We start from the raw sequence: 14,040 nt of genomic DNA on the forward strand, positions 1-14,040 counted from the left end.
ATTAGATTGTTTCTCTAGAATAAAGACAAAAAGGAACCATGTTTTATAATTGACGAGGCTACCCTGGACAATACATCAATTTGATTATAAAATCCCGATAATTGATCAGTTTTGATGAAATTTTTAAAAATAAATTTTAAATTTAATTTTTAAATTTTAATTATTTAATGATTAAATAAACATTTTATTTGTTAAATATCTTGGCTGTGCATATGCACAGCACATGTTTCGAAATGGACAAATTGATATGAAATTTGCGAAAAAGAATCCACGTGTCTTGGAGCGACTCGAACCCTCAGCCTCATACTCTCTAGATAGGCGTGATAACCCCTACACAACAAGACCACTTAAAGGTCACGTTTGCGGAAAAGCCATCAGAATCCGAGTACCAACCTCCACCGCGGTGGGAACATCCACAAATTACGTAACGCTTAGAGGGGGAGGGGGGTTGACCGAAGTGTGACAATCCGTACACAAATTTTCAGTGATTCATACAAAAAGTGTGACATAGGGGGGAGGGGGGGTTGAAAATGACCAATTTTTGCGTTACATAATTAGTGGATCTTCCCGCTCTTTTAGCAAATACCTTGTTTATTATTCGAAAGCGTCACACTCTATGTCACCAACAAGGGGCTGGACGGATTTATGTAGAGTGTGAATCAATCACACTCTGCTATGCCAAAGGCTTGCTTGGATAAAGCATAGATAGCACCGTGGTATTTGAAGGGCTTCTGCCTCCGGGAGGAGATCCGTCCACTGCTTCTACTTACACCAATCTTCGTCGCAAATCTTCTGATCCCAGTCGCAACCGCTTCGCCACAATTGCTGAATTATTATTTTACCGTAAACAGTGACTGGCGATAGCAAACCAAGTGGATCAAAAAATCCCATAACGCAACTCAAAATTATTCGCTTCGTTGGCCGCCTACTATCGTACAAATACGCTCTGACACTCTCCCGGTGCATTATATATTGTGAACGCATGTCCATTTCTGGATCCCAGATAATTCCAAGCACGCGCTCGCTGCCCAACTGTTTATCCTGGTTGAATAGAACCGACTACATGGGTTTATCTTCTCCAAGGCCTGAAAGTACTTCCACTGAGTTCGAAACCCAGTTCCGAATCTCGAAACCAGCTTGTTTGTGAACGAAGCTCACTTGTTGCGCTCGTTCTAGCGCTTGTTCGACCGTGTCAACGCTGAAGGATTGCTGCTGCCGCCTCCGGAAATTGAGTAGCGTACTCCTCTGCGTTTCGATTCTTTACGTACTGCGCTGATGCTGGAGAGCACGTAGAACCAAACGTGGTGACGTCCATCACGTAAATTTGCGCTGACTCACTGCCGCTGTTTCTGAAGAGGAAGCGCTGTGCTTGCTTGTCATCCGTAACTATCTTCAGCTGGTGATACATCTCTCGGATGTCCCCGCCGAAGTGGCACACACAAGTCAATCAGGTCCCTTTAGCAACATTGAACTTAGGGATACTCCTTGAACAGTTGCTGCCGCGTCCCAGACTAGTCGGACCTTCCCGGGTTTCTTCGGGTTGAGAACGCCGTTCAGAGAAAGATACCAAACCTTGTCGCTCTGTGTATTGGCTATCTCCTCCTCCCTCGCCGGATGTGCATAGCCTTTATCCAAAGAGTCCAGGATCTGATTCCGAACTTTCTGGTATAATTCCGGCTTCTTTTCCAGCCTTATTTTTAAATGTGTCGCTCGCTTCAGGGCCATTGGATAACTATCCGGAAAGCGAATCTCATCTGTCTTCCAGAGAAGTCCCGTCTACTAAGTCGTCTTGTAGTCCGCTCCAGTATCGACCGAGCCCGCTTGTCCTCAAGCGACTCCCGCTGCACACTTACTACCGATTCCTCTAATGCATAATGGTTCTTCAGTAGCTCGTGGATTTCCTCGTTTGACACGTTATGGTGATATCCCAAATAGCTCCCTCTCAGCGCTGAGTCGATTTGTCTTGGCCCGTACACGGTCCTTCCAGGTCCCGTATGCGTTCGTACTCCATCGCCAGTTCTTCAGTATTCAAGGCTTGATGAGGTAGCATTAGCTTCTCGACCATGTGAACCGTTTGCAGCAACATCTTCTCACAACCAGGCAGATTCACTGCCGAAATCCAGACATTTATTCGCCTAGAACTCTTCTCTACCCTTGTAACGTCAGCTGTCCACTTGATAGTGAGCTTCTCTTGTACACCTACAAGCCCCAAACGATCAGCCAGCTTGCTGTCGATCAAGGTTACTGAGGCACCTTCATCTAGGAATGCGAGGACTGTTACCGACCTTCCCCCAGAATGCACCTTCACTGGAACCATTCGGAATATGACTGACTGACCCGACCTAATGTGCGCGCTCATGCCCACTACGCCCGCAACTGGGTGAACTAAAGGATTATGAGGTTCCCTACAGTCACCTACATTACATCGAATCTTAAAGCGACACTGACCCCCATGATCATTAAGACAAACCTGACATAGTTTCCCCCTGGCAACGACCTTCATCCGATCAGCATGGGATTAGTCCTTGAAGTCCTGACAGAACCGCAGTTGGTGGTCCGAGCGCTGACATAACTTGCATGGGTTCTGCTGCTTCCTGCAGGTCTCGTTTACAGCGGAAGACATCACCTCACTATGACTGTACACCTCCGCTTTTTCCTTCGGCCTATTTCTTCCGCTTACTTCTGCTACCGCTTTCGTGTCCGACTTATACTCGATGTTGATGTTCGCTTCGCAGGCATCAGTCACAATGCCCGACAGTAAAGCGGTAAACGTTCGAAGTGTCGCTGCATTCTTCTTTCGCTTGTAGTGGACCCATTTCCGTTTTTCTCCGTCCGAAAGTTTGTTAACTAGATCCTGGATAAGGATCGGGTTAACCAAGTGGAGAGTGAGATCTGCTGTTTCCAAGTGCTCGCACAACTGTTCCACAGCGTTCCCGAACGGTATGAAACTAGCCAGTTTGTCGGCCCTGGGTGGTTCCAGTTTGCGAACCTTTTCCAGATGGTTCTGAAGTACCTGCTCCGGACGTCCGTAAAACTGACGTAGCTTTGCGATTATGCGTGGAACGGATTTTGGGAAGATAAGTTGGCCACGAACCGATTCAAGCGCCGGTCCCTTCAAGCAGTCTTGAAGTCTCACCAAGTTCGCCACGTCTGAATATCCGCAAGCTTTGTTGGGCGATTAGTTCGCTCATTGAGCCTTGCTTGGTCCTTGTCGCGGCTGTCCCAGCCCGTTTGGGGTTGCCACGTTGCTTTCCCTTTCATTTTCCGCATCGCTTTCACTACTTCCTGAATGATTTTTATCGACGTCTTCGGTTTTCTGAGCATACTGCTTCATGTTTGCTTCCGCCAGCTAGGCCGACTCCCTCAGAAAAACCTTCTCGCGAATCCATCTTCTTTCGGACATTGTCAGTTTCCGCTTCCTTCAATTTCCGTTCCACAGAAGACATCTGTTTTTGATGGGCTTTTCTCCTCAACCTCCTTCTCGCGAAGCTCTCGATCCTGTTGTAGCTCCTTTTCTCGCAGCTCGCACTCCATGACCATTCTCCGTACCTTCAAAGCATTCTTGATCTCCAACTCCTTCTCGTGTAGCAGACGCTCCGCGTCCATTTCCTCTTCTAGGCGCTTTTTCTCCGCATCCATGGCTCTAATCCTTCTTCCATGGACGAAGGCAAGGCCGGTAATAGAGGCTCGTTGGATTTTACACTTGCCCGATCCAAATCTTCTGGGGCCTTTCTTGAACGGGAACTGCTTCTGATATGCTTGGGAAACCGCTTGGCAGACACCTTCCGGACAGAAGAATTTCTTGTCCTTCTTTGCCGTCGCCGTAGCTTCCACGCAGCGCGAGTGGAACCAATGCTTGCAGCTGTCACACCCGATCATCTCCTATTCCTGCGTTGAGAGTTCTCCACAAGCTTCGCAGAGTGTTGTGGTGAAGTCCATCTTGGATTCGCTCATTGTGGTGAGGGTCCCCGTAACTCAATATAAGATTTTTGAGTTTGTTCGGATGAATTAAATAAGTTCCGCTAACTTTTTGTAGCAGCTGGTCTTTGCAGCAGCTCAAAAACTGGAATGAGTATTTTTTATTATTGTCTGTGTATACTTGATTTTAATATAAATACCCACTCTTATAGTGCCCTTCCTTTCTCTTCTCTTACTGCACTTATAATTATAATTTCTTTTTACGTTTCAGGTTTCCTTACAGTTGAACACCGTACGAACTAGCGTCAACTAACGGTTCGGGCAGTACATTTCTACTGGGAAGTGTTCTGCAAACTATATAATTTCTTTTGTATTTCAGCCACTGAACGACATATTTTTCATTACTTACAGGTATAACTCTTCGGAGTATCGACGTTTCTCAACGATTTCTCCGGCTATCTCTCCTTAGAACACTATTTTTTAGTAAATTTGTAATAAATTATTTCCACTGCTTTGACTCAATATTATGATTTGTTTTTGTTTTCGCGTATCGTGAAAATTATATTGGCTTTTTTACCGACTGCGGACCTAGCGCTATTCAGCGGTGTGAACAACACTCATGACCACCCCGGCACGAATCCGCTTAAGGCTATGCTACGAGGACTCCACGATTTGAAGGAAGAGGAGCTAACGTCACGCAGTGCACCAACTGCTTTAACTTTGGGCACGACACCAGGAACTGCCGCATGAAGCCGCGCTGCATCAAATGTGGCGAAATCCATCCGACCGATGAGTGCGACAAGATGAAGGTGGCCGATCCCAAGTGCGTCAACTGTGGCGACAAACATCGGGCCACCACATCGCTGCCCGAAGCTACTGGAGTTCTTAGAAATCCGGAAGAAGGCTTCCTCCAGGATCCTTCCGAAGAAGAACCGTGTTTCTGCATTGAGGGTGAACTATCCGGCCATGGTGGCTCCCCGACGAGCGATTCCAATCCTTGCACCATTAAAACCACACACTGGCAGCAGCAGCTACGTCGGTTCAAGCTCCAACTCCGCCGGCTCCAGCGAATGGCCCCCGCTCCCTCCTCCTAGATTCCGAGATGTTCCACCTAGATTCCAAGAAACTGCTCCGCTCTACACCCCGGGCAATTGATGCCAATTTTCGCGCAACTCGTCACTCGGCTACGTGGATGTAAAACCCGTTTCGTCCAGGTATTCACTCTTGGCATGTTCATAATTGAAAATGGCTGCTAGAGTGGGCCTGGTCAACTGGAACGCTTGCTCGTTCATGGGCAAAACGATCGAGCTGAAGGATTTCCTGGAGGAGAAGGAAATATACCAGCATCAAGCCTGGACGCGAACAGCTTCCCTGGAAGCTTACCAGACTGATCAAAGCAACGGTGGATGGTGTGCAAAACTGTGTGAAGATTTCGGGCGAACACTCCAGTTGGTTCGAATCGCGCCGGGGACTAAGACAAGGTGATGGACTTTCGTGCCTGTTGTTCAACATTGCGCTAGAAGGTGTCATGCGGAGAGCCGGGTGTAACAGCCGGGGTACGATTTTCAACAGATCCAGTCAATTTATTTGCTTCGCGGATGACATGGACATTGTCGGCCGAACATTTGCAAAGGTGGCAGAACTGTACATCCGCCTGAAACGTGAAGCAATAAAAGTTGGACTGGTGGTGAATGCGTCAAAGACAAAGTACATGCTTGTGGGCGGAACCGAGCGCGACAGGGCCCGCCTGGGAAGCAGTGTTACGATAGACGGGGATACCTTCGAGGTGGTCGAGAAATTCGTCTACCTCGGATCCTTGCTAACGGCTGACAACAACGTTAGTCGTGAAATACGAAGGCGCATCATCTGTGGAAGTCGGGCCTACTACGGGCTCCAGAAGAAACTGCGGTCGAAAAAGATTCGCCACCGCACCAAATGTGTCATGTACAAGACGCTTATAAGACCGGTTGTCCTCAACGGACATGAAACATGGACAATGCTCGAGGAGGACTTGCAAGCACTCGGAGTATTCGAGAGACGGGTGCTTAGGACCATCTTTGGCGGTGTGCAAGAAGACGGTGTGTTGCGGCGAAGAATGAACCATGAGCTTGCCCAACTCTACGGTGAACCTAGTATCCAGAAGGTAGCTAAAGCCGGAAGGGTACGATGGGCAGGACATGTTGCAAGAATGTCGGACAGCAACCCTGCAAAGATGGTGTTCGCCTCCGATCCGGCAGGTACGAGACGGCGTGGAGCGCAGCGAGCGAGATGGGCAGACCAGGGGCAGAACGACATCGAACCGTGTATTGTGGCGTCAAATTGTTGATTCAGTGTTATCTGTTTAGATGTAAACTAAATAAAAAAAAAAGCCTGGAGCAACAGTCGCGGCAATCGAAACGGTGCCATCTAGAGCATCAACATGGAGGATTCCAACACTCGGCTGAGTCGGTCCGGAGTCCATGCAACGTTAGACCTGTACATAACCAACATTAACGATCACATCTTGCAGTCGATCGTGTACCAGAAGCTCGGCTCGGATCACTATCCGATGGTGGCGGAAGTAGGCTTCTCAGTTAATTGGCATCAGCAGTCCCGGCGTAACTACCATCGAGTCTGTTGGGCAGACAAGGGAACCCCCTCACAAAGAACAACAAATAGAGTTCCCTTTCTACACCACGACAGGCTACTGACCAGGGCCGGATTTAGCCGGACGGAGGGCCCGGGGCCAACAGGTTGTGGGGCCCCAAAATGTACAAAAAAGGTTGGTTTTGGTACATAATATTTGTGGGGGGCGCGGGGCCACGCACAACACCCAGTGGACCAGTGGAGAACTTTTCGCTTTTACCAAAAGTTTTCTTCCTACCGGGGCGGGAATCAAACCCACATTCCACAGCACACGCGTCTAGACGATTGACGTCGCTAACCGCACGGCTACGAAGCACACAATCAGTGTCTCCGTCTCAGCTACTTCCCATCGTCCTGGAAGTCAGCCAAAATCATCCCCATCCAGAAGCCTGGGAAGGATCCTTCCTCACAGAAAAGTTATCGCCCCATCAGCCTTCTCTCAGGGTTATCCAAGCTGTTTGAAAAGGCGATTCACAGTCGGTTACTTGAGTCTGCCGAACACCACAACATCTTGCTCGAGGAACAGTTTGGTTTCCGACGCGGTCGATCAACCGTACACCAACTGACCCGAGTTACCAACGTCCTCAGACGGAGAAAGGTTGTCCTCGGTCCCCTGCTTTTCAATCTCTTCACCTCAGACATGCCAGAACCTCCAGAAGACAGCATTATGTCTCTGTTTGCAAATGACTCCTCCATTGTCTATAACGGTAGAGTGATCACAGCGTTTGTGAAAAACCCCCAACGAGGCCTGGATGCCCTGACAGAGTACCTCATCAGCTGGAAGATCTGTATCAACGCGGCGAAGACCCAAGTAATAATTAATCCCCACTCTAACTCCCCTACACATGTTCTGCCAGGGGACTGGCATGACTGTGGAATGGGCCAATGAGGCCGACTACCTTGGATTGATTCTCGACAGCCAATTGACCAAAACAGCAATAGGTTGACAAGACGGTGACAAAGTGTAACGTTTTGTTAAAGCTACTGAACCCTCTGATCAACCATCGGTCGTCATTGTCCCTGAAAAATAAGCTTGCTGTCAGCAAATCATCCTCCCTGTGATCGAATACGGGATGCCGGTCTAGGAGAGATGCCCAAAAACTCATCTGAAACTCCAACGATTTTAAAACAAGTTCCTGAGGATGACCCTCATCACTCCTCCCAGGACGTGAACTTCTGAGGTCCACCGTCTGGCTGGCATAGAATGAAGAAAGATGAAAGAATGAAAAAGGAAGAAAGAAAAAGGAACAGGAAAAACCCTAATTAATCCACCTAGCGGTGTTGCTGCCCTTCTGGCGAAAATGAAAAAAAAATTTGTCCATAACTTCCGATCCCATAGTCCGATCTGGCCAATTTTCAATAGGAAACAATGGGATAGAAGTCTGCGTCGAATGCAACTTATTACGAGCAAATCGGTTGAGGATAAGTGCCCGAAAATGAGTGACACAGTGACGGAGGAAGAATAAATAAAGAAGAAGGAAGAAAGAAGAAGAAGAAGCAAAAGGAAAATCAAGAAGAAAGAATTACTGAGGAAAAAGGTAGAACGAAGAAATAAGGAGAGAGAGAGAGAGAAAACAAAGAAGAAGAGAAAAGAAATAAGGAACAAGTTAAAAGGAATAAATGAAAAGGGAAGACAGATGAAGGAAAAATAAAAAAAGGAAGAAAGAAGAAAAAAGAATAGAGAATGAGGAATAAAGAATAAGAAATAAAAAATATAGAAGTAAAATTGGCAAGAATTAAAAACCAAATGCAATTAATTTAGTCAGCTTGAGCTTGAGCTTGATTGACTGCCCGTAGTTGCTACTCCATTATGACCAGATCAGCTATTCTTGCACAGAGAACCAACAGATGTTAGCTTGGGACTAGCACTCATCTTCAATGTACAAGTACTGGTGATCTCATTTGATAGGTCACACTGGCGCCTGCCTCGTCAGAATGCAAGTCAATGCAGGGAAGGGGGAAGAAATGATGATGCAATCACTCGCATGCAACGGTATGGAAGTCTATTTTCAGTTCTAGCGATTGCTAGAACATGAGAAATATAGAGAAAGATACAAAGTAGGAGAATGGAAAGGACCTGGGATTGAACCCACGACCTCCTGCGTATGAGGCAGAAGCAGTAGCCATATGACTACCAAGCCTAAATGCAATTAATTTGGTCAGTGCGATTAATAGAATGATATTTGAATTTTCTAAACGTCCACCACAGGAGCACGCGCGCTAAAAATACACTCCAGTGAAAACGCTCCAGTGTATTTTCAGTGCGCGCGCTCCTGTGACTCTGTGCATTTTTTTTAAAGGTTGACATGAAATTTAGAAAATTCAAATATCCCTCTATTAGAGCATGATTACCGGTGGTGAGTATAAGTCGTTGGGCAGCGCAACATCATTACTTGACACTTTACCGGTCGTCATTGAACGCGCTGCTAAAACAGTAGAGCAGCTGACAGGTGACCAAATTTGTTAGCGTGAAAAAGGTGCTGCTATTTTATGAACTATCAAATATCAAACGTCACCGGTACGACCACCAAAATGATAACCGAAAATAGTGACCGATGCAAAAAAGAGTGACTAAACTAAAATGACAGCGCTGCGAGGGTGAACAAAATACTCGAGCCCAGTAATGATGCTCTTAGTTGAACTTACTGAATTAAGATAAAAAAAACTGTTTAGGTGGAGTAAATTCAAAGAGCAAAACTTTTTGCACAGAGTGTAAAACAATACTGGTCGCAATTACTTTTTCCATTGAAATCCATTTCCCGTGATTTTTCAGTCTTTCGAGTTTCAGCCATTTGATATTTCAGACTTATGTAAGATTTTTACCTTTCTAGCCTTTCGTGTTCAGTCTTATTGATTTTCAGCCTTATGCAACGTACACACCAGTCAAGCAGTTTGACGAACATTGACTCCGCCCCCAAGAAAACGCTTCGGTTGCTGCTTTGTTTGAACGTGTATGAAGTTGTTCGAACAACCATTTGACAGTTGGCGGCTCGGTTGGAAAAAATTAAAACAGTTTGATTTTGGTTTGAGTTGTCGGGGGTGGAGTCAAGGTTCGCCGAACATGTTTGAGCATTTGTAGTGAAGTTGCACAAACACCCATATATTTTTTGATGGTTGGTGCTCAAGTTGGCGCTTCTGTCGTTCGTGTGTGATATTGTTGGTCGAATAAATTGATTGTTCGTGTCGCTGTTGGTAAAACTTGATGAATGTTTGAATAAACGAGAGGTGGAGTCAATGTTGGTCAAACTGCTTGACCGTGTGTACGTTCCATTATGTGATTCAGACTTAGGTGAAAGTACTTGTGAGAAACTATCAGGTGCTTCGTGTTATTGTGGACAGAGACCACCGAGCTTCTGGAACGTGTTCACCGCATGAATGTCGGGAATCATGTAAATTATTTCCTTTGTTTGACAGTTTATTATGTAGCTTGATTGGAATAAATGTTCTTATTTTTCATATACTAGATATGTTGTATTTAAAATAACTTTGAGATATGCACGTATTGTAATCAATGGGAATAGTACCTATGTAATGTGACCAGTAAGCGTCCCGCGAAACGCGGGACGCCTATCTGGATCACACCATTGGATTGGAAATTAATATGACAAAAATGCATTCTGCACAGATTTTGGACTAAATTATAAAAATGTTTGTAACGCTGCGTAAATTGATTCAACTTAGAAAAATAAAGTTGAAAAATGCAGCGTGCCGCGAAACGTGGGACGTGATGGTCACTTTATACATACATCGTACCGATAAAGTTTTGTCGAGCAGAAAAAAAAACAAATCTTTCACATGCTGAGTATCCGATAAGTGCAAGCATAAGCGCCGTGCCGTGTCTGCAACTAATAACATATTCAAATGAATTCCATCCGTAAACGTTGTCGTTGTCAGTTACATTTCCATTGTCACCGTTTGTCGTATGTGCATGGATTAATTAAGTTCTCCAGTCGACATTCGTGTAAGACACGTCTCAACTCGGCATCAACATTTCAAAAGGGCGAAACTGCTTTGGTAAACAACAGCTTCTCACGTCGCTGGTGGGCTAATTTGAGCCCACCCACCCAATCCAACGCCACTGATGGAAGCAGCGAATCCTCCTCTTTCAATAAATGGTGCTGGACGTTGTGGGTGGGCTCAAATTAGGCCACCAGCGACGTGAGAAGCTTTTGTTTAAAAAAGCAGTTTCGCCCTTTTGAAATGTTGGTGCCGAACTGGTCATTTCATCCATTCACTCTCCGTCAATGAAATACAATTGAATTCTACTCGCTTGTTCACTGGTCGCACAACCGTCTCCCATTTGTAGAAGTAAATTCGAATATACCTTAACTTTGGCATCGGTGATTGCCACAGTGGAAAAGAAGATGAAATCATACTTACATAACGATTGAAGTAAAAATTGCAATGAATATAGGTAAATTTCATACAAATCGTTCATCTACTGACAAGCTCCGCATCTATTCTTCTTCTTCTTATTTCTGTTTTTGGGTGGTGCTTTCTTTTGTGCACACACCCACCTAATTGGACCGGCATCGCAGGCCATGTCCACCTATCTCTACTTTATACTCCGGTGGAGTTTACAATCATTGTTTGAGCTCTTCTTTATCGACATGACAACATGTTACTTAAATGTGTCTTACAGTGGTAAGTGTTTGTTTTTGATTTTTCTATTCGTTTATAGTCATATAGACTTTAATCCCTTTATATTAAAGGGTGTGGAAGGGGTGGGAATCGAACCCATGACCATCTGATTTAGAGTCAGACGTGTAGACAACTACTCTACGGACCCCCCCCTCCGCATCTATAGATCTTCAGAATGGCAAGTAGTTCTGGAATGTTTATGGCCCAGCATGGTGGTTACTCTTTGTTTTATCTTGTCATATGTATCAACCAACGTCTTGTGTTTTATCCAATATTTGTTTGGTGGTCGACCTCTGCGCATCGTCGTCGGTGTGGCGTCACCCGATTCTATAACTCTGATGCCCTCGCCAGTGCGATGAAGGGAGCTTCGATTGGTCAATGGACACCGTCCAATCAAGTGGCGCTCACTGGCTTATTCATATGAACAGAATTGTTTTCACTTCTTTAGTAGTTGCTACTTTCAATCATAGTTGTGTCCGTGTTTAGTATACCTACCTACTATTAAACAGCGGAGAATGATAACGCACACGTTGCTGATGTATGACAGAATGGGATGTTTCTGATTCTGACCAGCGGCTTTGCACCGACATACGAAACTGGCAGCGATCGACTTAGCCATCATCGCATCTGTTGAGCAATTTGCGATAGTCGAGGCGATTGTAATTATCATTTGTTGATATTCAGATGCCTTGTGTGTACTCATGGAAACGATTAACGATTACACAATACAAATGAGGAAAATGCTGCTCACGGCTTAGTTCATTCGAATCCCAGTCAGTTAATCAACGAGTGCTAAAAACGGTTACACTGTTTTGATTTATTGGTGAACGTTATCAGTCGATTTCTGATTTGAGCTGGATGCATTATTGAGCATGTTTACAAAGCATTTTATTCGGGAAATAGTCCAGTAGGACTCTCTGAAAACAAGCAGCTAATAGTAGTTTTATTTTTCAATTAAAAAGTGAAAACAAAGAGTGCGATGCATCTGATTAAATTGAATCAAAGATCGAACTGATAACGACAAACTTGAAGTGTTCTATTTGAGTGTGCCCCATATTTGAATCGATTAGGTATATCTAAAAAATCGTCTTTGCGTTTGAGTCATTTTATCAAAAAATGGGATAAAAACAACTCCACTAAATCGATTAGGAGTTTCATTTACTCACACCAGCCATGCAAATCATCTCGTTCTGGATTGAATTTGATAATGGTTTATCGAGTTCTGAATGATGAAGCCCAACAATGCACACAAACCTAAATTAACGCCATCTCCGTGCCAGTAAAGAAAAATATCTCCAATAAAAGTCAGCTGAACCTGAACGAAGAGAGACGCTGACATAAAAACGATCATAAAAATGGCGAGAAACAATGAGAAACCTTGGTTGAACCACTGAACGATGCCAAAGGTATGCACCATGCTAACATCTACCAGAGTAGTTGATTTCCCGTACGGTGTCCATCTACACTTGGTGGTAAAAAAAACTCAGAATCTGATTAAATGCACCCCATTTCGAAGGCGGTGAGAGCTGGTGAGTGAAGATAGCTTTATGGAAATTTGATAAGTAGAACTAATCTAATTTTAGAAAGTTTTGGATCAGCAACCTCTTAGTATATTTGAATAGATTTGAATCATTTGTTTGAGAAACTGCATAAGTCCATTTTACACTATTTCGAGGAAACAACAAAAACTGTTTTTGAACAAATTTGCACTGAATCTTTCGATTTCTTCGATACAGATCAATAGTTTTTGGCAAAACTCAACACCCTGGGGTACTTTCAGTGCAAAACATGTACAGGGTGTTCAATAAGTTCGAATACACTTTCAAAAAATGTTTAAAAATTGTAATTAAATTATTTCTTTTCCCGGTTACATTTCATTGAAAGTATTGTTTATAAGGAACGTTTGTAACATTTCTTCTGGAATGACCTTTATTTTGTACTTCTTCACGAGCTTCAAACGTTTCTAAAATCCATCGCAAGCGGCACGCACGGTCTGCATGGGCATTTCGTTTCAGATTTTGAGAAATTCGTCTTGAACTGGCCCAAGCTTGTATTCGTACAGCTTTAACATAATAAAGGACCAAACAAGTAGGTTAAGAGGGTTCAAATCCGGGAAGCTGGGAGGTCGCAAAGTTTTGTCCAAAAAGTCGATGAAATTGTCTCCATTTAAGGTTTAAATCGCATTTTCCGAGTATAAAGGGTTACCGTCCTATTGGAACATGTAGGGCTGATCTTCGCCTTATCACCGGCCCAAAATCTCAGTTTTGTAGTACACCGCAATGATTTTGACCTTCAAAAATGCTGTTTACAATGCCCCAATCCATTTTCACCGCGCGTAATAAACAAACAACAAGTGACAGAATGTCAACACCACACACATCCGTTAGCGTACATTGTGCGTACGAATATGTACATTGGGCTTACAAACACAATGATCAAACATTTGTATTCGAACTTATTGAACACCCTGTATGCATTACTCCACAATTGCTCTTCAAAGTACGTGGACATATGTAGTTTCTCATACAAGCAAAAAACAAATTCATACATTCCTGAACAAATTATTTTTCGTGTTTTTTGCCAGAATACGTATTTTTGGGTCCTCCTTAACCGTGTGGTAGGACGCGTGGCTACAAAGCAAGACCATGCTGAGGGTGGCTGGGTTCGATTCCCGATGCCGGTCTAAACAATTTTCGGATTGGAAATTGTCTCGACTTCCCTGGGCATAAAATCATCGTGTTAGCCTCATGATATACGAATGCAAAAATGGTAACCTGGCTTAGAAACCTCGCAGTTAATAACTGTGGAAGTGCTTAATGAACACTAAGCTGCGAGGCGGCTCTGTCTCAGTGTGGG

At 44.5% G+C, this 14,040-nt stretch overlaps 3 protein-coding genes across 4 annotated transcripts in view; 1 reads left to right on the forward strand and 2 right to left on the reverse strand.

The window, feature by feature from the left end:
• LOC134225819 (protein N-terminal asparagine amidohydrolase) overlaps positions 1 to 14,040 on the reverse strand; it is a 199,227-nt gene that overhangs the window by 116,507 nt on the left and 68,680 nt on the right. The gene's annotated exons all lie outside the window — the stretch shown is intronic.
• On the reverse strand, positions 2,519 to 3,334 carry LOC134222770 (uncharacterized). The gene is made up of 2 exons (XM_062701926.1): positions 3,202 to 3,334; positions 2,519 to 3,150 (listed from the first exon to the last, which is right to left on the reverse strand). The coding sequence occupies exons 1-2, from the start codon at positions 3,332 to 3,334 to the stop codon at positions 2,519 to 2,521; spliced, it is 765 nt and encodes a 254-aa protein (XP_062557910.1).
• The window catches only part of LOC134225818 (probable cytochrome P450 6g2), an 88,265-nt gene continuing 86,635 nt past the window's right edge, over positions 12,411 to 14,040 (forward strand). The window contains exon 1 of the mRNA XM_062706187.1: positions 12,411 to 12,713. The gene's annotated coding sequence lies outside the window, so the exon portion shown is untranslated. The remainder of the gene's footprint in view (positions 12,714 to 14,040) is intronic.

The sequence above is a fragment of the Armigeres subalbatus genome, chromosome 3 (assembly GCF_024139115.2).
Source record: "Armigeres subalbatus isolate Guangzhou_Male chromosome 3, GZ_Asu_2, whole genome shotgun sequence".
NCBI classification, from domain to species: Eukaryota; Metazoa; Arthropoda; class Insecta; order Diptera; family Culicidae; genus Armigeres; species Armigeres subalbatus.

Excerpts from the sequence above, each read along its gene's own strand:
- LOC134222770 (XM_062701926.1), bottom strand. The coding sequence starts at position 3,334 with ATGAAGCAGTATGCTCAGAAAACCGAAGACGTCGATAAAAATCATTCA. Across the intron at positions 3,151-3,201 it reads ACAGCCGCGACAAGGACCAA|ACGTGGCGAACTTGGTGAGA; the intron begins GCAAGGCTCAAT and ends GCGGATATTCAG.